This window comes from Motacilla alba, chromosome 19 (genome assembly GCF_015832195.1).
Source record: "Motacilla alba alba isolate MOTALB_02 chromosome 19, Motacilla_alba_V1.0_pri, whole genome shotgun sequence".
Lineage (NCBI taxonomy): Eukaryota > Metazoa > Chordata > Aves > Passeriformes > Motacillidae > Motacilla > Motacilla alba.
The window spans coordinates 2944428-2968386 of NC_052034.1; the positions used below are offsets into that span (position 1 = coordinate 2944428).

The 23959-nt window shown below is 51.8% G+C and overlaps 2 protein-coding genes across 12 annotated transcripts in view; both read right to left on the bottom strand.

Annotated features, from left to right (window-relative positions):
- DOC2B (double C2 domain beta) overlaps positions 1-5914 on the bottom strand; it is a 39984-nt gene extending 34070 nt beyond the window's left edge. The window contains exons 1-2 of one of the 2 annotated variants that reach the window (XM_038158013.1): positions 5437-5914; positions 3352-3532 (exon numbers count right to left, since the gene is read on the bottom strand). The gene's annotated coding sequence lies outside the window, so the exon portion shown is untranslated. The remainder of the gene's footprint in view (positions 1-3351; positions 3533-5436) is intronic. The other variant, XM_038158014.1, reaches the window with a different exon arrangement.
- Positions 5915-7431: 1517 nt separating this feature from the next.
- The window catches only part of RPH3AL (rabphilin 3A like (without C2 domains)), a 36004-nt gene continuing 19476 nt past the window's right edge, over positions 7432-23959 (bottom strand). For 7 of the 10 annotated variants that reach the window (XM_038158016.1, XM_038158024.1, XM_038158015.1 and 4 more), the window contains 4 exons: positions 21160-21331; positions 15654-15767; positions 15285-15458; positions 7432-9879 (listed from right to left, as the gene is read on the bottom strand). In XM_038158016.1, coding sequence (XP_038013944.1) covers positions 9845-9879; positions 15285-15458; positions 15654-15767; positions 21160-21331 — 495 coding nt within the window. In that variant the 3' untranslated portion in view covers positions 7432-9844. The other 3 variants (XM_038158022.1, XM_038158023.1, XM_038158025.1) reach the window with 3 other exon arrangements.

Consider the following 23959-nt stretch of genomic DNA (forward strand, 5'->3'; position numbering starts at 1 on the left):
CCCAGGCACCCGCCAGTCCAGCAGAGGGGACAGCCAGCTGCTGTAAATCCCACTCTGTGGAGCAGAGCACAAACCCACCCGGGGCTTCAGCAGGGTGGGTCTGTGCACAGCGTGAGCTGCAGGAAAATCCACCCAAACAGTGCCCAGGATTGGAGTGACTTCCAGTCTTGGGGCACAGCACTGCCAAGGGCTCAGTCCTCAGGGGGATTTCCTTTGGGATGAACATTTTTGGGGTTTTTTCCTCAGATTTCTCTCCTGATCTGTGGGTTCCTCTGTACTCCAGAGCTTTTGCCATCACCAGGCTGGGCAGAGCCACCCTCTCACACGGCACTGGGTCTGATTGTTGAGAGATAAATGCAGACCCACTCCCTTGCAATCAAGGGAGGGGAGACTTCTGTGCAGCATCAACTCCTATTAGACTAATTTTATCTGCTCTCAGTGCCTTCCCAAGCTGGAGTCAACGTCCTCTGAGATTATCCAGCTGACTTGTCTTAGGAGTTTTACCCTGCTTTTACCTCTTCCCGACTGTCTCCCAGCTGCAGGAGGATGACAACATTCCTCCTCAAGACTTTCCAGGCAGCCAGGAGCAAAGCCTGGTGTTAATTTTGCAGCAGCACCTGATCCTGTGGTGGCTGGGACACGAATGCTGGCCTGGAGAGCTGAGCTGGGGCTGGGCACTGCTGCCTCCTGCACCCCCAGCTCTTCCCACTCCATAAATGTCCAGGAACAGAGTTCCCATCAGCATTTAGGGCCCAGCCCCGTTGCCATGGAAATGGATAGACTTTCTGCTCACATTTTGGTGGGAAGAGGCATTTCAGGAGTCACACCAGCTCCCAGAGTGAGCACAGGAGGAGCCAAGTGAGGGCAGAAAGCAGCAGAGCTCCAGAGAGGCACTGGGGGGGAACTGCTCCCACCCCACGCTCCAGGAATTCAGAGCTGGCTGCAAGCAGAGGGAAAAATGCCACCAATAACCAGCAGCAGAGCGAGCTCCAGGGATTCACGAAATAACATCTTGGGTTTGCAGTATTAAAGAGCAATTTGGCTGCATTAAGAGAGCTTTATAGCTGCTCCTCTCCCACATCCACGTCAGGCTAATGACATCCTGTCAAAAGCAATCTACCCCAACTCCCCTGTGCAATCCCTGTACCTGTCACAGCTCTGGGGCAGCTCTGTCCTGGCTGCTACTCCTCCCAGGGCTGGGAGATGTCCTGTCCATCCCTGGATCATGAGGCTGAACCATGAGCTGTGGGAGACTGATCCATCCTGGGTGCCAGGGCGTTTTCCTGGCCCCATCCACAAATCCCAGCATCATGCCAACGTTTAAAAAAAAAGCAACAAAAATGGAAGAGCAAGAAGAGCAGCAAGAAGAGGAGCAAGAAGGAGAAAAGACCCCACAGATTCGCAGTGGGATCAGGCTGCTGGAGAGACAAACAACCCCAGATTCCCTGAACCAGGCAGGGCTGCTCACATGTGCACCACAAAAACAAACTCACAGCAGCACCTGCGGGTCAGCAGGGAAGAAATTGAGGCCACAGCCCAGCCAAGCAGATTCCTGCCTGGAGAGCAGCAATCCTGGCAGGGCTGAGCAGCCAGGCCAGCCTGCAGGATGCTCTCAGACCCAGGGGCTATTCACTGCCTGACCTTATGTTACCTGACTCAGGACAAAGTTCCTCTCCACTGCAGGGAAGCCCAAGAATTTTCCAGCTCTGTGGTGATCCAGGGAAAAGAAAACTTCAGAGCAAAGAAAACCCATCAGCTGAAAAAATGGGAGCCAGAGGGAGAGGTGGCATTCCTCAAAACACAAGCTTTAAATGATCACCGTTGAGGGGGGCACCTCCCAGGTCATTTAGCAGCCAGAGGAGTCACTAGATGGCCCTGCTAGCCCTGTTCATCTGATCGCAGCACGGGTATTGAGAAATGCAGCTTTGGCTGCTCTGCAGGGGCTGGGAAAGCTGCTCCAGGTCTCCTCCTGCGAGGAAGGGCTCTGAGGAGAGCGTGGCAGCCAGCTGGCACCTTGGCCAGGAGATGTGGCACCCCGCAGGCAGGTGAAGGGCCCTTCCTGGTGCCACCATGCCCTGGGTGTCCTCTTCCCTCCCCAGGAGTGGCTCCACGCGCCAGGGATGCTGGAAACCTCAGCATAACGATGTTGACAGTGATGGGTGTAAGAGCCAGGGAACCATATTAATGAACCCCGTGCTGCTGGATAATCATGACATTAGCGTTATTGGATTAGAACATTTGCATAATTTGGGCACGAGCTGCTACCTGCACGGAGACGTATGTTTACATGAATTTCCATGCATTTGCATCCCGATGAAGCTGCATGCTCAGCAGCTTCCCGGGCTGACCAGTCACGGGCCATTGGCACCTCCACCCAGGGGGCCCTTCCTGCTGGCAGGGACCATCCCCAAACCACTCAGGTGCCAACAAACAGCAACATTTTCCCTCCTCGAGATGTTCCTCGCACAGGTTGCACCTCATTATGCCCCTTATCCGTCCCCAGCCTCAGCATTGGGGTCACCCAGGCTAAAGCTGTCCCTTCCCCAGCTCCCACAAGGTCCTGCTGCCTCCCAGGTCCCAGGATAAGGGCCAGTTGAGTCCATCCTACTCACAGCTGTGAAAAGGGATCCATAAAACACTCTCAGCAGGCTGCAAAGCTCAGAATTTAAGAGGCCAATAAAGGGAGCCCAAAATGAACTCCTTTCTTTGTCTCTTCAAATCACCTGCTCTTTGATTCGATTACTTGATTTTATGGGAAAGGGGGAGGGAGATTCAATTATTTGATTCTTGATTTCTTAGCATAGAAATACGGACTCTGCAACCACAGAAAGGCAAGAACCCCTTCAAAGCAGCATCACAACAATTTGGTGGCAACATCAGGTTTATGGAGCTGTAAGAAATCAGCAGTTTCCCCTCCTGGGCTCCTCAGCAGAACCTGCTCCAGCATGAAAGGAGTGCAGGAATAGCTGAGCACAAAGTCCTGCAGCCCACCCACAAAATTACAGGGTGAGAGGTGGCAGCTGCCTGGCTGCATGTCCCTGAGTGCTTTCCTAGAGCAGAGCTGCTCAGGGGGTCAGCAAATCCTTTCACAGCCCCAGGAATTATGATTTGGGAGGGAGCAGGAGCTGCACGCTCACTCCCAGGCATCTCCAGCCCCCAAAAATCACTGCTGGCTCCTTCCAAAGGCTGCCATAAAAACTGACAGCAGGACCAGCCCAGGGGTGTCCAAACCATTTCCATCCAGGCTCGGGGTGACCACAAGTCAGCAAATTACAGGGATTTATCTCTGAGTGCTGGCCTGCAAGATGTGAAGAGCTAAAAACCCCAAAGTGCCTCTGGGATTAAACCTACCTGAACCCATCAGCAGCAAAGAGAGCAGCAAATCCTGCAGGGATTCCTGCTGGGAGGTTTTCCTGGAATGCTGTGAGCTGGAGCAGCCCTCTCTCCCCTTTTCTGGTGCACACGAGGATGCTGCCACGTCAATAAAAGCTCAAATGGTGTTTGCAGGGTCTGCTCACCCAAACTGAAGAAACTGGAAAGAAAAGGAGCATTAAGGAGCTGCTCACCTGGGTGAATCCAAGCCTGGGGGGTTGGACTCAGAGCCCAGCTCTGTTCTGAGGAGGGTGAGGAAGGAAGCCTGGCCCCTACCCACCACCTCTTCCACTCCCTGCTCAGCTTCAAAGCCTGGCATTTAGCACATCCCTGCTTCAGCCACTCGGGCTGTTAAATGGGCACGGTTTCACTCGCAAAAGCCATGTCAAAACCCTCTGGGAAACTTTTATCCTTATTTCAAGAGGAGGGCATTGTATTTCACCCCAAAGCTGTTCCCCTATCTGGAAACTTCTGGACTCACGAAGCTGATGAGGAACAGAAACAAGGCCAGCAGAGAGGCTGGGGGGAATCTCACCTCTACAGGAGAGACATCACCCGAATTTCTGGCTGAAAACCTCCTGCTTCGGAGGAAGAACAGGCTTGCAGCTGATTGTGCCATCAGGTGCCAAAGGCAGCTGCTAACACCTGACGGCTCCGTGCCACAGGAGTGAGGCAGGAGCCCAAAACCAGGCAGCAGAGGAGGGAACTGGAACAGGGGGAGGGACAAGGTGCTGGAGCATCACTGCCGAGATCTGGGCCCGGGCAGAGCCCTGAAAATATCCATGGGACACTGGCTGGAGGCCACTGGAGTGTTTGACCAGCCAGTGTGGCTCACAGCTGGGCACAGCAGATAACAGGAGAAAACTCAACCCCTTTTCCCCTCACCTCTCTAGCAGGGCTGCCTCAAAAAGGGGAGAGAGGGAGGAAAGGAAGGCCAGTGAATGAGTTAATGAGTTCTGCTGCTGTTCAGCAGCCCCTGGCCCTGCACCTGCCCGGGCTGGAGGTGCAGGGGGATGTGGCAGTGCAGGAGCAGGGGTGCAGGCCCTGGCACAGGTGGGGAGAGAGCCCAGGGAGCCAGGCAGGTGTGATTTCCAGCTGGGAGGAGCAGGACCAGAGCTCAGCCCCCTCTAGATCAGGGTGGCACTGAGCTCCCTGGGCCATCCCCAGCCCACTGTGGGGTGGCCGTGCTGCCCCATTAAGCAAAACCCCTTTTGTGCCTCTGGTGTTTCACCCACCTCCAGAATCCATCAGGACTGAGCCTGTGCTGCAAAAATCTGGCTCCTGCACGCTTCCCTCTCCACAGGGGTAATGGACCAGGCTGCATCTGATTTCTCCTCTCCCCTTCCAGCCCTTTCACCCTCCTTTCCCTATCTTCGAGGAACAGATGCACCCATTCATAACCAAGCAGAAGAAAGTGTGAATTTGCCTTCCTGACTGCAGTGCAGCTGGCAAAGCACAGGAGGGAAAATGATGTTTTGCACGAATACAGAAATTATCTGCACTGATCTTATTAAGCTTGAATGGGGAAGCGACAGGAAAAGAAAGGAGGGAAGTGAAAGGCATTGTTTGGGTGCAGCATCATCATTGTTTATCCTCTCCAAGCACTCCATCATCCTAATCCCAGCATCTCCCACGGTGACAGGTCAGGAACAGAGATCTGTGAAACAGCACGATCCAGAGCCGCCTGAGGGATGAAAACCTGGCAAGGCAGTGCCTGGGGGAGCCTCACCTGCAATTCCCAGGCAGCTCGCAAACATTATCAGTGTTGAAAATATCCTCGTGACACCAATTAGCACCAGAGAACTGGGATGGGCAGGGGTGAGGGAGAAACAAAGGCCCAGGAACTCCTAAACCCACACCCTCACAGGGATATTCTTATTTATCACGCCAATAAATCCCGTGCCAAGATGCCCAGGACACAAGAGCCAATTGCTCATGCTACAGGCGGCACAGCAACTCTGGCAAGTACAGAAAAAACAATCACAAGGTGGAAATTCAAACAGAACACAAGTCACCTGCTATCCAAACTGGGGGAATTTGGCAAGTTTCCTCCTCAGCACTTACCACATCAAGGCTGCTCAACGATGCTAATTAAACAGGTCCCTCCCAGACACAGCCTGGAAGATTTACATCCCTCATTTGCATTTCTCAGTTTATTTTGCTTTCCTCCGAGGCACCATTTGAACGGCCACGGTGTGATTGCTCGGAGGGGCTCGATTTTACACGAGTGCCTTTTGGAGATGAAGGGCTGTCCTGTCAGCAGCTCCAGGGCTGCTCCTCCTGCCCCTGCTCTCCCACAGCGGGGCTCAGCTGGTCACTGAGGTTTTCTTGGTCTCTTGGGCTTGGTTTCACCAGCTGAGAACTAAAAATGCTGGAATCAGCTGCTCTGGGTGATCCAGCTGCTGTCCCGGGGCTGGGAATGGATCAGTCTGGGGATTCTTTCGAGGATGAGTCTCTGAAATATCCAGCAGCAGTGCAGGGTTGTTAGGAGCAGTCTCAGAGGTGTGCTGTCTCCAGCCAGCTCCCAAATCCAGTCCCAAAACCCGAGAGCAGGGCAGCTCCCACACCCCAGGGGCAGCTCCCACGGGACGGGACAGCAGAGCTGAGACACGAGTTTGTAAAATTGCAAATAACTAAAAGCAGCCACGGTCCTGGGAGAGTTTGTCAGCTCTGAAATCACAGGTCAGTCACACACGGGGGCAGGTGTCTCTGCCAGCAGCCCTCTCCTGATAAGGCTGTGATTAGCAGCAAGTCACCAGGCTGATAAGAGGTGGGAGGAGGTGACAGCTGGCATCGTGTTCCTGTCTGTTCTGCCACAGAGTAAAGGCAAGATCCTCATCTCCTGCAGCCCCAGCAGCACCTGAACAGCTGCTGAGAGAGGAAACGGTCAGGGAGGGCTCTGGGTGAGGAACTCGGGATGGAAGTGTCCCACAAGGGGCTCACCCATCACCTGCCATCCCAGGCACTGGAGTGTCACTATGTGAGTGCAGCATCAGCCCTGCCACAAACCCGCCCTGAGCTCTCTGTCCACCACAGGCACCTGCGGAGCAGGCTGGGAGAGCAGTCCCCAGGGAGGGAGAGGAACAAAGGGATGGGAGGAAGAAGAGGGAGAGGGCAGCTGGTGAGACACCACCAGCCCTCTCCCCGTGAAGGAAACAACTGCTGGGAGGGCAGGGGAGCAACAGCTGCCAAGTTCAATTTCACAAATGAACTCCAGAGGTTGTGTGCCAGTTTGTGTCACTGTCCAAGCCCTCCTGCTGACTCTCCAGACCCAGCAGTGCCCACAACCACGTTGCCCAGCTGGTCGCCCATTTGCTCCGGCCACAGATGGCTCTGACAGGAGAAGCACTGCCCTCCCCTCCCAAAATCGAGTGTAAAAAGCAAAGAGGGGAGCTTGGCACTGCGCAGGCAGCGTTTCTGACTCGCAGAGATCCCACAGCTGACTCTCCCATCTGGTGGCTGTTGTCATGGCAAGCAGAGAGGGGAAGCAGCAGCACAAGAGCCGCTCAGTCCTTGACACGCTCCATCCTTGGCCTGATGGCAGCTCCCCAGCAGAACAATCCCAACAGCAATTACTGAGGAGCTTTTAGAACAGGGCAAAGCAAAAACAGATTAAAAAGCTATTTGAAACCTTGAGGCTGAATGCTGAGGGAACAGGAGAGCCAGGGCTGTGTGAGCTCAGCAAACAATGAGGAGACACAGAGACACTTCTTCCTGGGCCAAGTTTAATGGACCCTGCTTGTCACAGAGCCTCGGGAGGCTGTGGGGACAGCACTCGACAAAAGGACAATTGCTGCTGCTTTGTGAGTCTCGGTTGCTGTGTGGAAAACCTTCAGGGAGGGGCTGAGGAGCAGATCTGTGCCCCTGCCAGCGCCAGCACCAGGCACAGAGGAGGGGACAAGACAAAACAAAAGGTGACTTTCAAGTGCAGGATTCAATTAAAGTCCAGCCACACCAATCCCAATTCCACTGGCTGGGTTATTGCCTTGCCCTGCTGGAGGATTTGGAGAGTTATCTACAAAAAAACTTTTTTACTGTTTCACAAATGGCAAGGAGCTGTTACTGAGCAAAAGCTTTATTGTTTCCAGTAGTAAAACACCACATAAAAGTTGTGAGGGATGGAGATGAGAACAAGAAAATAATAAACACAAATGACCAGAGCAGACTAAGCACATTCACTGAGCTCTCCTTGCCCACATTGAGCTGGCTCAAAAGACAGGTACAGGTTTAGGATAATATTCACACAAAAGCCACAAAACACAACCAAGAGAATCACCACAAAGGGAAAAGGGGTCTTCAAAATAAAATAGTGCATGGAGCTGCAGATGTTCCTCTATCACATTCAGTTGTGCCTGGATCACATTGTCCAGCACCAGATCCTTCCCTCAATCCAAGAGGAGTCTTTCCACAGCTGATTGAACAATTCTGGCTTGAACTCAGGTGGAATTACCCCATGGAGTTAAAATACACAGATAAGAAAGAAAAGTTTCCAGTCTCACTAGCACCAGAGCAATGTCAAATTTATCTCTGAGAGTGTTTTATAAAAGCTGGCCTCAGTTAAAAATCAAGCTGATGCCTCACAGTGGCACAGCAAGGATTCCCAGGCTCCTGTGCAGAGCTGGCACCCCATGGTGTGGGAAATGAGAGTGGGGATGGGGACACGAGTGACCTGCCTGCACTGCCCTGGAGTGAAGCACAAGGGACCCAAGGAGAGCTAGAAATGACACTCCTGATTTTTAAAGCTCTTTCCAACTCAGTGTAGAACTGGTGATGAGAAAGGAACAGGTTTAAAGAAAACAGAGTCAGTTCCTAAAAGTCTTTTCCCTTCTCCTTCTGCTGTAGAATTAACTTTGGCTGGCAGGCCAGGCTGTCTGAGGCACTGCACTAATGAGCAGGACAAGCCTCACTTGGACTGTCAAAAGCTTCAAGGCAAAACAGAACTCTTTTTGGTGCCCAAACACGTTGGAAATTGAAGACCCTACAGGCCTAAACACACTGGAAATTGAAGGCCCTACAGCTCTCAGAAGGAACAGCCCTGAAATCACAGCAGTTTTTCAGCAAAAGCTGACAGCTGGAGTTCCTTTTTCAGATACAGCTGATGGTTTTGGCATCACCCGTTCCACAGATGCAGTTAATGGCCAGGTTAACAACAGACCATGCCATAAAACATCCCTCAGTGGAGAACAACCTCATCCCTTGCTCTCTTCAACACTGATGCTGTGGACCTCACACTCGGTGATTTCTTTTTCTGCCATCTCAGGCAGCCCAGGGGGCCCGAAGGTTTTGTTCCCATTTGTAAAAGGGCAGGAACAGATCGCAGAGGAAGGGCTGGAAGCATTTCACCAGCAATCTGCCACAGCACGTGAACTGGGGGAGCAGAGAGGGAACGGCCCCTCTGTTGGGCCATGCTCATTTGGAAAGCAAGTCAGGGATTGATTTCCCATCTCCTGCCAGAGTGTTCCAGCACCCAATCTCATTTATCTTCATACTGCAGCCATTTGTAAGAACACACACTACATGCACACAAAGTGCCCAGAGCAAAGGGAAACAGAACAAAAGAGAAATAACCAAGGGGAAAGGCTGACATTAATGGGCACAAATTGCCTTTAACTCCATGATTTCAGAGGGAACTTTTTGGAATCCTTTGTTTCCTCATAATAGACAGGTCAGCTCCAAAGCATTTAATAAAATCCACAGACTCCCAGTGTGGGTTTTGTTCAGGTCTTCAAAGCTCTAATTGCTCTAGAGATGTGAGGTAATTTGATTTTTCTCATCTGTCAGGCCTTAGAGGGAAATTGTCCATTCTGGAGGATAAGCAGGACCAGGGCATGCAGTTTTCAACAGCCTGACTCATGATGACACCACCAGAGTCAGCCAGATGCTCAAGACTTCCAGGAAAAAGGCAAAAGAGAGGCCCTTGCTCATGTAAGGTGTGCACGTGGGAGGGGAATCTGCAGAGCTTTACAAGATAAAGTCATTTGAAAGCTTTTATCCAATTTGGACACTCACAGGCAGCCAGCTGGGCTGAGGGTTGGGGGTGTGCTTCCCCAGCAGCTGCAGCAAACACATCTCCCCTGACCCCCCACCCTCCCAGGAGCCAGTGCACGGCCAAGGGGAGTGAAAAAATCACAGCAAACTCCTTGGAGTGTCCCTGTACCCCGAGCAGAGAGGGAGGCAACAGGAGCACAGCTTCACCAGGTCCAGCAGTGGCTTCTGGCTCCTGCTGCCCCCTCCAAACTCACTCCAACCAGAACAAAACAACGACAGCAAACACAAGGAGCACCTTCCCCACGGGAGCCACGGGAAAATCCCAGCCCCAGGCTCTCTGCTGGGGCTCTCAGAGGACCCCAGGTGCTGTCCCAGCTGTGGAAGAGCATCACGGAGTCACCACTGGCAGCAGCTCCTGTCTGGGGTGGAATCTGAGGAATGGCAGTGCTGGATCCAGGAAAAAGCAGCTCCACCTTCATCCCCATCAGAGTCTTGTTCTGGTGTGGGCTCGTCGTTTGCCTTCAAAATAAATAAAGAATAAAAGTTTTGTTTGGAAAGCAGCGAAGGGGAGAGGCTCCACAAAGTTATTTCACGTTGCTTTTGTGTGCTCAGTGCCATTTTGAGAGCTCCCTAAAAATAATAAAGAGAATATCTCTGCATCATTAGTCCAGCAGTCAGGGCCCATTAGGCTTGATTAAAGGAAGAAAAGGCAGGGGAAGGAAATGTGGAAAGAAGGAGAAACGAGGAGCTGTGCTGCTGGAAGTGGTCCTGCAGTACACGCTCCCCAGGTCAGAGAGAAAGCCAAAGCTCAGCTCTGAGGGGTGACAGGGCAGATCTGCCACGAGCCCTTCCTGCTCTGGGCCACGGACAGCAGCCACAGCACAGGGACAGCCTCAGAGCTGGGGATGGGCACAGGACAGCCCTGCTCTGCTCCACGTTTGTCTCCTGTTGACTGAACAAACCTGAGCTGATCCCTTCAGTCCCCTGGCCAAGCTCAGGCTCTGCTGGGACACACTGCTCCTCCTCTTGGAGAAAGGACAGGGGAATCACAGCACTCAATGTGAATTGTTCAGAGGAGACCCAAAGCAAATTCCTCCCAGCAGCTGCTGCCTGACATCCCTGTTCAAAGATAACCACAGAACCTCTCTGTGTGTTTACAAAGACTCCAAAATCCACTTTTCACTTCTATCTTGCTGACTTCCCCTGCTCTTCCCTTCCTGCTTTGTTTGCAAAGCTGACATCAACTCTCGCCCTTGGTGCTTTGTGCAAAATGCTGAATGGAAAGTTGGAGTAAATGTATTGCAGAGGGCAGAGAACGAGCCTGAGGAGGTGGGGACAGGAGGCCAGAGAGGCTGTTTGATCAAAGACCAAAGCACAGACCTCTGCAGCGGGAAAGAAGGCACAAAATAGGAGTTTCATCCTCAGCAGCAGACTTGTTCCCTGATAGATTGAGTGAAAGAGCCGAGAGAATGAATCTTTGTCATCCCTCTATTTTGAAGGAAGAAGCCTTCAATTTAAAACTCCATAAAGAATTACAGGAGTAGTGAAAGTAATTTATTTTTTAGTTACTCGAGCCTTTATTCGCTTAACTCCGAGGCGGGCTTGAAAGAGCTGGAAATGTTTTGCTTCTACCACTCGAGGATGAAAATATTTTAATTCCCTCAAACATGGAAGGGGGCACGGGCTTCTCCTGAGGTTCATGTTTACAAATGCATTGTATCTGGAATGCAAACCTTGAATCATTTCCTAACGCTGCCACTACCCAAAGCTATGTTTTATTTATAAGTACAGCAGGACCACTTGGTGCTCTGTGGATCTGAGGAGGCAGACACAGCTCAAAGCTCCTCAGCCATGAAGGCACAATTCAATTTTTTCACTTTGGGGAAGACAGACAACTTATCCTCCCTTGGCAGCAGGAAAACTCAGTCCCAGCGAGCTCTGAGCAAAAGGGGATAAAGAACAGAGCCCAGAATTTGATGAGGCAGCCAGTGAAGGGAGCAGAGGCTTGGATGGGTGGGTGAGGGTCTTTCCTTCTTATCTGATCCCTCTGTCCTTCCCAAACTGTGCCCTAAATGCAGGCAGAGGGAGGAGGAGCAGGGATTTCCCACCCTCTTCCAGCCTGCTGCATAAACCAGCCCTGGAAATCCACACAAACAAGGAACAAGTCTGAAAATATTTAAGTAACTTTCTCACCAAGCACAGGGAAACAAAAGTCAACTCCCCAAAGACTGCCATGAAGCAAGTAATTAAAGAAATTACTACCTCATTTGGAGCCTAATTACTGTTAGGACATGTTTTTTGTTTTCTTCCTACATGGAATGGAGTAGTCAGACCCACTGAAGCAAAATGCTACCTCCTCATGGTCCCCGAGGGAGCAAAGCAGACATCTGAGAAGAAGAATGGAAGTGAAAATAGAAGTTTAAGCATTAACTTCAAAGATGCCCAGAGAATTTCCTGCCACAATAATGCTGGATGGCTCTGCCTGGCTCCTGTATTAACAGCTTGAATATTTATGAGCAAAAGTGGATGCCTAGCCCAGCCAGGGAGGCACTGAGCCCACAGAGAGACACCACCTCATCTCTAAATCCAGTCAATTCCTGAAAGACAGGGCATAAATCTCCCCAAATTAGGAGAGCTGGAAGCAGCACTCCCTGTCCATCTCCCTCAGCTCTGCTCAGCCTCTCCCAGCACAAAGGAGACACCCAGGAGATGCAGGAGAAGGGGTCAGGCTGGACCTGGTGACACCTGGGGAATCTTTCCAGCAGGTCTCACCCCGTGCTTGCAGACAGAACCTTTCTTACCCTCAGCAGGCAGTGCCACCCTCATCTCAGCTCTGTTTAACGTGGCTCGGTTGAAGTGCCAGCTGCTGCACCACTCTTTAAGTATTAATGACTTAGACAACACATTGGCAAGCAGGCAGGGATGGGGAGGCTGTGATTTGCACTCACTCATTAGCTTCTCTCGTGGCTGCCTCTCAGACCTGATTCCACCAGGAATCAGAGCTCCTCCAGCCCCACAGCCCATGCCAGGCTGGTTCCCCAGTCCCCAGCAGCCAGCTGCTCATGGAACAGCCAGCAGGATCCACCATTTCTGGGACAGATTCCTCAGAAGATGCTGAGAACCCCATCTGCTGGCACCCATCAATGCAGAACTTGCTGCTGATCTGAGGGGAGATGACTTTGGTTCAATTTACCCCCTGCAGCAGGCCCAAGCTCAGATTTCTTACCTCCATTAAAAGCTCTCCCTGGGCTAATGAAAACCACTGTAAGATATTGATTATTTCTTTGTTTCCTTCTGTTTAATATTCCCCTTCCTTAATAAAAACATCATAATCAGCACAAGTGAGGATTTTGCTCTTTTTTAAGGCATCTCTCAGCATCAGCTGTGCAGCCAGAACAAGGTGAGTCACCTGCCCTAGCTGAGAGCAAGTAAGAGAGGAAAAGGAGACTGTGCTTCTTCCATATGCGCAAATTTAATTTTCTTTAGGATAAAAAGTTCCTCAGGACAATGAGTGTGCGACCTTCCTCTTGAAAGCTATCAGGTCAGAGCAGGCACCTCCAGGAGCTGGAGCTTCAGAAGCAGAAGGAACAGCAGCCCCTCAGAAAACAGGGCTTTTGAAAGGCTTTGAGAGCAGGTGGAAAAAAAAACCCTAAAAATAATAAAACTGGCAGCCTCTCAACTCACCACTCTTCTGAAAGTTTGGCTCATGGGCCGAGGTTGCCTAAATCCCAATGCAGCTCTGACAATGAGTCATTTTATGACAAACTCCAGGCTTCATTATCAGCCTCAGCAAAGCCCAGGCGGAGCTGGAGCAGCGCACTGGAAACCTCCAACCTCTGCTTAAGAGCTCCCTGTCTTCCCCTGGCCAAAATCTTGCTGCTGGCTTGGCCTTCAGGCTAAAAGAGCCCAGGACAGTGAGAGCAGCTGCTTTTGCAGCAGCTCTCCCGAGTTCCCTGCTCTGGAGGTGGCCTGGGATTTCAGGGTGCTCTGCGAAGTCGCACTTGAGAGCAGAGTTAGAGCAGAGGTGAGAAAAGAAGTGCAAAGAAAGAACAACACCTGAGGTGATAATATGGACCAAAAATTGCTCCTGACAAGGTGCTCTAAAGGTGCAGAAAATCATCTTTTAACAGCCTCATTCTGCAGCTGAGGATCAGCAGTTGAAATGAGGAAGAATCTTTGCCCCTTGCTCTGCTTTTGGGGCAGAGCTCAGGGAATGTCCAAAAAGCAGGGAGATGCTGGGAACCCTGACATCCAGCACCCACCACCTCCATCACTCTTCAAATACATCGACAGCAAGAGCAGCCTCTGTTTGTTGGCAAAGAGAGGCATCCAAAGTGCTGAAGTACTCACTGCTGATTTCTGCCTCCCTGCCCTGGATTTGGGGGGCCACGGAGCCCCTGCACCTGGGCTCTTGTCTGAACAAAGCAGCCCCTTCTGCAGGAACACTGAGAAATAAATGACCCCAGACATAACAAAGATCTTTACAGAAACTCCCTAGGCAGCCAACCTGGCTTAACCTTTTCCTTAGCAGGATCCTCTCTACATCTCAGGGCCATCTTTAACTGGGCTCAGGAGATTGCTGCAGTTTTCGTTTTTTAAATATCAGCCCATGCTGCCTGTCACTTCAGCTCTCCCCCATCTACACAGGGAGATCCCACTGGAAAGATTTGACCCCTTGTGCCAAGCTTTGCATATGGAATTTTTAGCAGGAAAATGGGTTTTTTTTCTTTTCTTTTTTTTTTCCCCTCTGAAATAGAGTTTGCACTGTCATGGCCAGGCAGCAGTTGGCTCAAAGAGCAGGCAGAGAAGCTACAGAACACTGAGTACAAACACATTGTCCAGCAGTGGATCCATCCATCCATGAGAGGCAGCACCCAAAGGGTCACCTGTTGTCCACCAACACCCACTCCAATCCCTCAGGACAACCTGCAGCTCCTCTCCACAGGCAGCAGGGATCCACCCTCTCTAATCCTGCACAACAGGAGCTTAAAATAAACCCCCCAGCCCAGGGCAGGCTCTAACCCTGGGGGAGGAAGGACAGAGCAGAAGAATCACTTCTTTAGTTTGTCTGGTGAAAAAACTAAAGGAAAACTACAAGTCCCTGGAAGCTGAGGAGGGAGGGAAGAGCAGAGGAGCAATTTTGTGCTGCCTGTTTCTAGCAGGAAGCCTGGGGAGGGAGGGGGACCACGACTGCCTGGTGCACTGAAGGATGAACCTGCTCTCTCTAATCCAATTTATGCCTCAACATGGCCAGCACCAAGCAGGCTCAGGAAGAACAGGAGAGGCAGTTCAGAGGGCAGGAATGCTGGGGAGGGAGCGGGGCCGGATGATAACTTGAGGGGTTGGTGACTAAATTAGTGGGAACTGAAGAGAGAACACATTTGCATCTCTTTCAGCTGCTTCAGGTGTGATAGCAGCCTCTGCTTTCCCAGTCACTTAATTGTTCTCAGGTTTTTGAGGGGGAAAAAGTGTCTTTCTTCTGCACTGCAGAGTTCTGAGAAGAGCCATGCTTGGCTTTAAGAGCAACCTCACTTCAGGAAAAATGTTACTCGGTCTCATAAAGCTGCTGGACTTTGCTTTGCTTCAGGAGAAGCTCCATCTGTTCTGCTGGCTCTGCAGGACACAGAGGAGCTCCAGGGCTCGGCAGGGCCACAGCCCCAGGCTCTGAGTGCTCCTGGCCGTGGGTGCAGGCAGCTCCCACCCCAGATCATTACTCATGTTGCAGAAAAGCTTTTGCATTCAGGGAAGAAGGTGTGACACTGTGACAGCATCTGCCAACACAAAGAAAAGAAGCAGAGAAAAGTGATCCCGGGGCCACAGCTTTGTGTGCCTCTGGGAAACACACAAAGCCTCTGGGAAAGCTGTGCTGCCAGGGAATTCTGCCTCACAAAGCAGGGATGTGCCCAGAGAGGGGTGCAGCTTACCAGGGGTGCTGGTGCCGGTGTCGCTGTGGCGCCTGTCCGAGGGTTGGTCACTCTGGCCACTCTCCGTGGGGCTGAGCTCGGCCCCCTGCTCGCTGCCCAGGCTGCTGTGGCTCCCCCACAGCTGGGGAGACCCCAGGGCTCTGCTCCTGGCCTGGCTGGGTCCCCGGGTGGGTGCTGCAGGGACAGGACAGAGGCTGCTGAGGGTGTGGGAAGGGGGGGTTATTGTATTTGTGTCCCCCCAGACGAAGGCAGAAACCCCAGTGAGAAAGGCTCCGACCCTCACCCAGCACAGCCAGCTGAGCCAAGAGCCAAACACTGAAGCACTTTACACCTCCCACCCTCCAGCCACAAGGAAGAGCAGCTCCTCACCCATTCCTGCTTGGAGCTTTCTCCCTTGAGAGCCTTTTGATCCCACAGGGACAAGTTTGTCATCCAGGCTGGAGGAACTGAGCTCCGAGTCGCTCTCACTGTCACTGGAAACCACTGCAGGAAAGATCAGGGGGGAGGAGAGGAGAGAGACAGCTATTCACAACGTTCACAACACTTCCCAAAGAGCTGCCAGATGGATCCAAATAAAACAGGAACAAACTCTGACTCGCTGCTCATGTTCTCCCTCTCCAAAGGAGACCCTACCTGCAGTTCCCCCACTGCATGTGTTCATGCAGAGCTGTTCCTCTCCAGCAGGATGTGGTTTTACTCCTTGCAGATGATTTACAACTCTGTAAGGTGCAGACACCACCAGTGCTCCTCTCCTAAAGCTGTCTGGGACCACGGGGGTGCTCCTGTGCCACTCTTTGCTGCTCCAGGCTCTGCTCCCACTGACCCATCCCAGCAAGCCCCCTCCTCCTGATATGTGCTGCCTCCCACCCAAAGTGCCCCTCTAAGGGATGGTACAGGGCTGGTTCCTGGCTCAGCTGCAGCTGGAGGGGTCCTGGCTGCACCTGCTCCACCCCTGGGTGATGTGGGGAGAGGGGTTGTTCCCCTCCAAGCTGCATTTCAAGTGTGGCAGGATCCAAGAGGAAAACACCAGATAAATCCTGAGCACATCCAATCATCCCCATCAGCAAACTCTGTTACTCCAGCATCCCCAAAGCTCCAAAGGGTCACTCCTTTTCCTCAAGGAGCCTCTTCTCCTGTTTCAAAGCTGCTTTCTTTCCTCTGTGTTTTTCTTCCCCCTGAATCCTGGCTCTCTTCCTGCTGCTTTCCACTCCCCATATTTTCCAAAAGAGCTGGAGGAGCCTCATTTTGCCAGACACAGCTTCCCAAACTGGCAGGTTCTTTCCACTTTTCCATGCAATTATGCAAACACCTCTCCTGCTTATACTGGTGTAAAAGATAACTCGCCTGCCAGCTGCTCTGGGTAAAATAAAAATGGTGTTTTTCCCAATTCCTGGGTTTTTGTGGTGGTTTGATCTCAGAGCAGAAGTGGTGGGGCTGAGGAGGGAGGTAATGGGAAAAAAATCTGGTTTTTGTTTGAGGGATTGCACTTCTCCATCTGAGCAGGCAGATACCAGCTCTCCTGGCAGCCACTTCAAACAGCAGGTCACAACTCCTGGTGAAAAGTATAAAATCAGCCCATGGGGGATGTAAAGTAGGTAACGCTGCAACCTGCAGCCTCTCCTGTGGGAAAAGGAAGCCCCAAGGATTTGTTTTCAGACCCACCAGGACTCTCCAGAAGCTCACACTGCTGTGAGAAGTGATTTTCTCTGTGACTGAACAAACCCACAGTGCCCAAGCTCAGAGAGGGACGTGGGTGCAGGGGAACAAGGTGACAAGCACGGGGTACCACAGAGCTGTCACTTCATGTCTCTGTGTCAGCCCAAACCCCTCAGCACTCCCCAGGGCAGGAGGATGGGAATCCTTCCCCTTGCACAGAGCAGGAGCTGTCAAATATTCCTGCCAAGCACCTCTGCAGGCACTGCTGTACTCCAGGATCTGTACTACACAAAGTATTTCATTTTAGAAAAACAGGAATGAATACCTAAAGTAATGCTAACATCTCTGAGGATATTAAAGTTGGCAGCCAGCGTTATTGCAAAGCATTATTGAAGTTGCCCTGGCAGGCAGCTCCTCACACACACCCTGCACAGCCTCTCCCTGCAGGGAAAAAGGATCTTTTAAAAGCTGGGGGGCTGCAATGCTGGCTGAGTCCTCAAAGCAAAAGTTTGCTTAAAAACATCTTCATTACCACCTGAGGACTTCAGGTTTAGGAAAAACATCTTCAGAACTCCCTGGGAGAGGTGGGGAGCTCTATATAAACACTGTTAATAACAATCCATACATACCAGAGTGGGGTTTTTTTCCTATATAATTCAAATGTCAGCTGCAAGACTCATTCTGACCATCTTATTGCTCAGTTCTCTCAGAAAATGAAGTCCTGTTCCACTTGGTCATCATATTTTTTTTTCCTTTTTTTGCTCTCCTGGATTCATAAAATCCATTTCCTCAGAACAGCTCCTTCCTCTATGAATCCTCTGAAAATGCTGGGAGCCAGGATTTATTTGGAGAAGGCCCCAGTGAATCAGTGGAGGTGACTTTAGCTGCCTGTCCTCCTGCCATTCAGCAGCTCAGAGAGAACCAGCACAAGAGGAAGAAAATATTAATGACTCGAAGGCACTCTCGCCACAGGACCAGCCCTGTCTGCTCTCATTTCCTCTGCTGCCAATAAAAGTGTCTTTTACTCACTGCACCAAAGTCTCCCTTTCAGGTAATCCTTCATCCAAACCTTCTGCTGGCACTTTCCAGAGCCCAGAAGTATTAAATCTGGTGTTCCAGCAGTTGCTGATATATCAATAGGAGCTGTTGGACAGCTGTTCTTTCAGAGATGGAACAGATTTATCCCTATCTCCAGCTGACTGGGAAAAAAAAGCTCATAAAATAAAATCTGCTGAGATAAAACTTGCTAGAAAAGCAATATTTCCACAGGGAATGGGTCACTCAGTGAGAGCCTGGAGCCCTGCAGCTGCTGGCAGAGCCCAGCTCCCTCCACACGTGGCTCAATCCCCAAGCCAGGGGCACACGGGGGATGGTGAAGGACAATTCTGGCTGTTCCTGTCCCCAGAGGCAAATCAGGACGTGGGGAGGCTGTGCTGAGGCCAAGGGGAAGGAGCACTTGGCTGGGGCTGGGATCTGGTATTAAATGTGTGCTTTTAGAGCCATCCCAGCTCCCTCGTGCTGCCAGCTCAGGGCAGGGCCCAGCCTGGCACACACAGCCCTTGGCAGGCCCTGCAGCAGCCAAAACCAGCAAAAGCACGTGGGAATCCCAGCTCCACACAGCCCAGCATGAGCACAGCCCCTGAGCAGGGCTGCCCTGCAGCACACAGATTTTTGGCCAGCACAGGGAGCAGGGAGGGCGACAGCTCCTGGTCACTGCAGGTGGGGAAATGAGGGAAAATGTGGATTTTTACAGCCCAGGGTCCCACTGATGGCAAGATCCCACCCTGTGTTCCTCCAGGAAGGAAGAGGTGACTGGACCCAGCCCTTGTCCCTCTCAGGAGCAGCACAAGTTGCAGCTTTGCCACTGTAAAGTTGGCGAGTTGGGTGCCCCCTTGGTGGCCTGCAGACACTCCCCAGCACATCCCTCTCCGCACCAAATTTCAGGGATTTGCCCACTGCTCCCCCCTGCCCCGTGCCTCTGGCACATCCCATTGCTTGGCAACAGGGATGGAACAGGAAAATCCCCCCGGGGAGCAGCAGGCAGCCCTCCTGCCAAACAGTGCAGCAGCTCAGGGATCACACTTCTGTTCGCTTCCCACCTTTTCCTGCACAACTCAGAGCCTGGATCAGGAAATCCCTGCTGCTCTTGCTCCCTCCCCCTGCCCCAGTGCAGGATCCCACCCACATTCCAGCACATGGAGCAGAGCTGCTGCCCAGCGAAAGAAACATTGCTGCTATTCTCCTCCTGACAATACATTTGTGCCTTAATTAATAGCAGGGTTCCCATGGCAACTGCTTGTTTATAACAGGAAAACTAAAGGCACCAGCAAATCCCAGTGTCAGAGCACAGCAGAAATACTGGGCGTGCAAAAATAAAACTTCTGCCTGGTGGGTTCTGCCTTCCAGCCTCCTGCAGTGGGAGCAAATTCCCAGGTTCTGACACTGATCCCTCCCTTTTGAGGGGGAAAAGGGACACCTGAAGTTTGTCCCATCTCTGCTGCAGGGCAGCTCCTGGCATGGAGGGTGCCCGGGGGCTGTGGCAGGACTGGGCTGGCCCCACCTGACTTGAATCCCTGAAGAGCTCAGAGCTGGCTCCTTCAGCACCTCAGAGACCAGCAGAGGGGCTGGACAGGGCTGGCCAAGATGATGGAGAGCCCAGGGAGAGCAGCCTGTCAGAGGCAGGAGTGTTAAATGCCAGAGCTCATTCCCAGGAACATCCTGCCAAACAAGCTCCAGGGCTGTGCTCCGAGCTGCAAGGACGTGTCTGGGTGAGCCTGTACAAGGTGTGAGCTGACAAATGCTATCAGCCAGGCAGGGGGAAGCAGCTCAGCCCAGCCCCAGCTGCAGATTCACCCTAACAGTAGCATGGATGCACATCTCCACGGGGGAAGGAGGCTGCCCTGCCCGTGGCAGAGCTGGGGGATGACAAACAGCAGGAGTCCCAGCACTGGCAGCTTCAAAGGAGGTAAAAGGAGGAGGGAGATGCACAAGCTCCCAGCTCCAGAGATGAATTACAGCCTGCAGTGCCCACTGAAAGCTGGCCAGAGGACAGGCAGCCTCGCAGGGAAGGGCAACAGGGAAAGAAAGCACCAGAAAATAAAGCCATAAATTAATATTACCCAAGCCATAAACCAGCAGCCAGACAAACATCAGAGAGCAGGGACAGAGGCAGCTCACCACCCACATCAAAGCTTACCAAAGGTCACTTTGCTGTCCTGCCCTGCTCCTACCTGTATTTATGGGGAAGCCTTCTCCAAAAAAACAGAACTCAACTAAAAAGCTGAACTAAGCAGCAGGCCAGGTCTGGGCTCAACAGCTTCAACTCTTAATGTTTTCTCTATCGTGTGAACAAAAACCAACCTCATCAATCAGTCCCTCTGCTAAGACAACTCCTTCCAAGCATCTCCTGGAGGGCAACACAACCATCTACTGTTGATCTAATTTGTCTTTAATTACAAAAGTTACAGCAGGGCTGGGAGTGCTTTCTTAGCCGGGCCCTGAAGAGCAGGTTTGTAAACCCAAGGCTCCTGAGGTTTCTTTATTAAAAGGTTATTTCCCCTTGCACTTCTGCTAAGTGGAGGAGTGCATGCGGCTGGTTCACTCGAGAGGTCTTCTCCAGCTGAGGGGATCTAACAGCAAAAAACAGAGGGGGAGAGGCCAGACAGTTCTGCTAATCCACACAGAGAGAAAGGAAATCAAAGCAGACTGGCAGCAGCTCTGATTCTGCAGCACTCACATGCTGGCAGAGCAATTCCTAACCCAGCTCACAGTGACTTGAGGAATCTGCCCAGCAGAGCAGCAGAAATGAGGAGCAAAGAGGGAGGGAATGAGACCAGTTTTGGGTCAGCCTTGGCTGCACTGTGACGTGTGTCACAGTCCCTGGAGCTCAGCAGGAGCAGCTCCTCAGGCAGCTCTGTTCCATGGCTGTGTAGTGAAAGAGAAGGAATGAAAAACAGTGGGGTGAGGGCTGCAAGGAATGGAGGAAAGCAGGGGTGGACTGAAGGGCAGGCACTCCAGGAGAATTGGGACTAATCTGGGCCACCAACGTGCACTTAAACATCAGCAAATCCTCCAAAAACCATGGAACTCCAACATCCACGTGGGGAACACACCACATCTTGTGGGCCAACACCTCTAACAGAGAACTTCCCAGACTGCTGGGAAGCAAGAGGAGAAGCCAGCTCCTTCTCCCTCCTGCTTCCTGGGTGGGACAACCAACCTTTTCCCCTGGCCCAGGTGAAGGAGCGGCTGCTCCCGACGCTCTCGGGCTCGGCCGCCTCGCCCTGCCAGGGCTGGCACTGCAGCTCCAGGGCTTTGCTGCTGCTGCTCTTCAAAGGCGTGATGTACTTGGGCAGCCCTCTGTAGAACCAGGCCCCAGACCTCTTCCAGACCTGCCAGAGACACAGACAGGACAGCTTAAGCTGGGTTTTTTACAGCAAAATGAGCTGCCCACCAAGCTCGGCCCAGCCGCTCGCTCCGGTCCCGAATTCCAGCCCAGATTCATCTCTGTCCTCCTTCCACAGCTGAAAAATCCCAGCTGTGAGCAGGTACAGGCGGAAGGAGGAGCACAAGGTGATGGCAGAAGTGCTGCTTCATGCTGGACCTACAGCACAACCCCAGTGCTCATCCCACAGAGCAATTCAGGCCAAGCCGGGTCGCGTAACGAGCTTGAAAAGCCCAGGACAAGACCAACACTCAAATAACCCGAACCTGCAGCAGGAAATGGACCTCGAGCACTAAACTGTAATATCTGCTGTAAGAACAGCCTCTCCTCTCCAATTTAGCTTTAATGCAGCTTATGATGAAGGCACTCTATTAAGTATATTTAATATAAAGCCTGCTGTAAGCCAGGGGAAGGGAGAAGGGTGGCAGCTCAGACAAGGAGAAATGGCCTCTTACAAACCTAATTCTTGTGTGCCTTCCAGCAGCCTGATAATGAGCTAATGACACAGCCAGGGCAAAAATAAGTTAACATAGTAAAAATATCATTTTTTATTTCTTGCACTTCTGCTCAGAGTGAAGGAGATCATCAGCGTTCCCACTCCAAGTTCCCAAAGCATTTTGCACACAGTTTCATCATGATGGCAGTGGGTGCAAATGCAGATATCCCTAATTGCAGCACTACATTTGCAATTTGCCTTTAGAGCTTAATGAAAGCAGAGGGCAGTGGCAAAAGCTGACATTCAGGAGGACACCTGCAGTGACAAAATCTGACATTCAAAAAGCAGCAGCACCACTGCACTGATGGTTGCCTGGCTTCCGGAGCCACCAAGAGAGCTCAAATCTCTGTGTTTGGGGTCTTGAAAGCCAAGTGCAGGTGATCTGAATGCAGAGGGGGAACTGGGAATGTGGTTTTTGAAGAAATCCACCCAGCAGGAGAAAGCAGAGCACTGCTGTGACCCAGCACACGTGCAAGGGGGAGGCTCGTGCATCGCAGCAGGGTCTGCAAACCAGCAGGTGAGAGCATCCTACAGCTCCACCAACCTTCTCCTGCTGGGTAACCAGCCAGCAGGAGGGTGAGTCTGCCATCCAGGAAAAAAGCTGGGAAGCTAATTTCCCCAAGACTGCAAGTTGTAATTCTGCAGAGGGGGTTTGGCAGGCAGGACACCCCAGCAGCTCCTTCTCCTCTGTGCCAACAGCCAAAGTGACCCAGCCAGGCAAGGCACAGGCTGACACAGCTCCTTCTGTCCCTTCTGCTGGCACGTGGGGACTCACAGCAGTTGGTGCAGCGTGTCCAACAGCACAGGGACCTGGGAACAGGCTCTGCTTGCTGAGAATCAGGAAATGCAACAGATTTTGAAGTGTGGGACAGACATCTCTGCACAGAGCTCAGGTGCACGTGGCCCGTGCAGGAGCTGCAGGCTGGGCAAGCCCAGGGGTCCCTGGGGAAGGCTGCAGGTTTTGGGAGCAGCTGCACCCACAGGGCACAGCAGGAGAACAGGGACAGGGTTGGAACTGTCCATCCCTGACACGTGCTGGGGATCTGGTGCTCACACACACCTTCCCTGGATGAACTGCTGGGGAGGAAACAGCCCTCTGGTACAGTCACTCTCTGAACAGACCTTGCAACATCTGTAATTTAATTTGAAGCACTGGAGAGACCTATTATCTTCAGGCGAGCTCCAATTTAGACACACCATAAAACCAATCAGACACAGCACGGATGGCTGGAACAAAGGCTGGTCACCCCCAGGTTTCTCACTACCCCAAAGCAAGTCGTTACAGAAAGAGTTAATGACATAACACACCCAGCTCTGATGTGCTAATACTACTATAAAATTGATTCTCTGCATACATATTCCCTTAAATTGGTGCTTCTAATAGAGCCTGGTCCTATTATGGCAGCAGTGAAATTGTTTTGAAATCAGCTCTGAAATAGCTGCAGCAAGATGCTCTCCCCTGGATGGATTCAGTCCCTCTGCCCCTCCAGGTCTGCAGCACAGTCCATCCCAAAGGACCAGGGATCACATCCTGCTCTGTACATGGGGCACTTTGAGCATTCTTGGATCAGAACTCCATGTTTTGATCCATGGTTGATGTTGCTGACTGCTATTGATGGCATTTGATTGATGGCCAGAGTGGCCTGACAGCAAAGTCCTTGCTTGATTTTAGATTAATACATCTGTAACAGAGCCTTGAGACTAAAATTCTTATTTATCAGCAGGAGTTTACTCTTGCCAAGGAAGGGAGGATGTTGCTCCCACCAGTTCACATGAAGGTGAAATTTGTTCCCTGCAGCAGTCTGAGTTTGGGTGGAGCTGGAATGTCACCAGGGAGAGGGACAGCCGTGGCCATGACAGATAAATGCCTTTTATAACCCTGATAATATTCCCATTAAAGCTGCATCAAGCCATCATTGCAGCCATGGAGTGACACACGCAGAAGCAGATGGGGATTTTATCGAGCATTTTCAAGAGCAGCCTGGAAATGGGACCTGACAGAGATTCACTGGGCCCTGGTGAGACTCATGTTGCTGCTCTGAGCACACAAGTGCTAAAACAAGCTCCTGAACAGGGAAA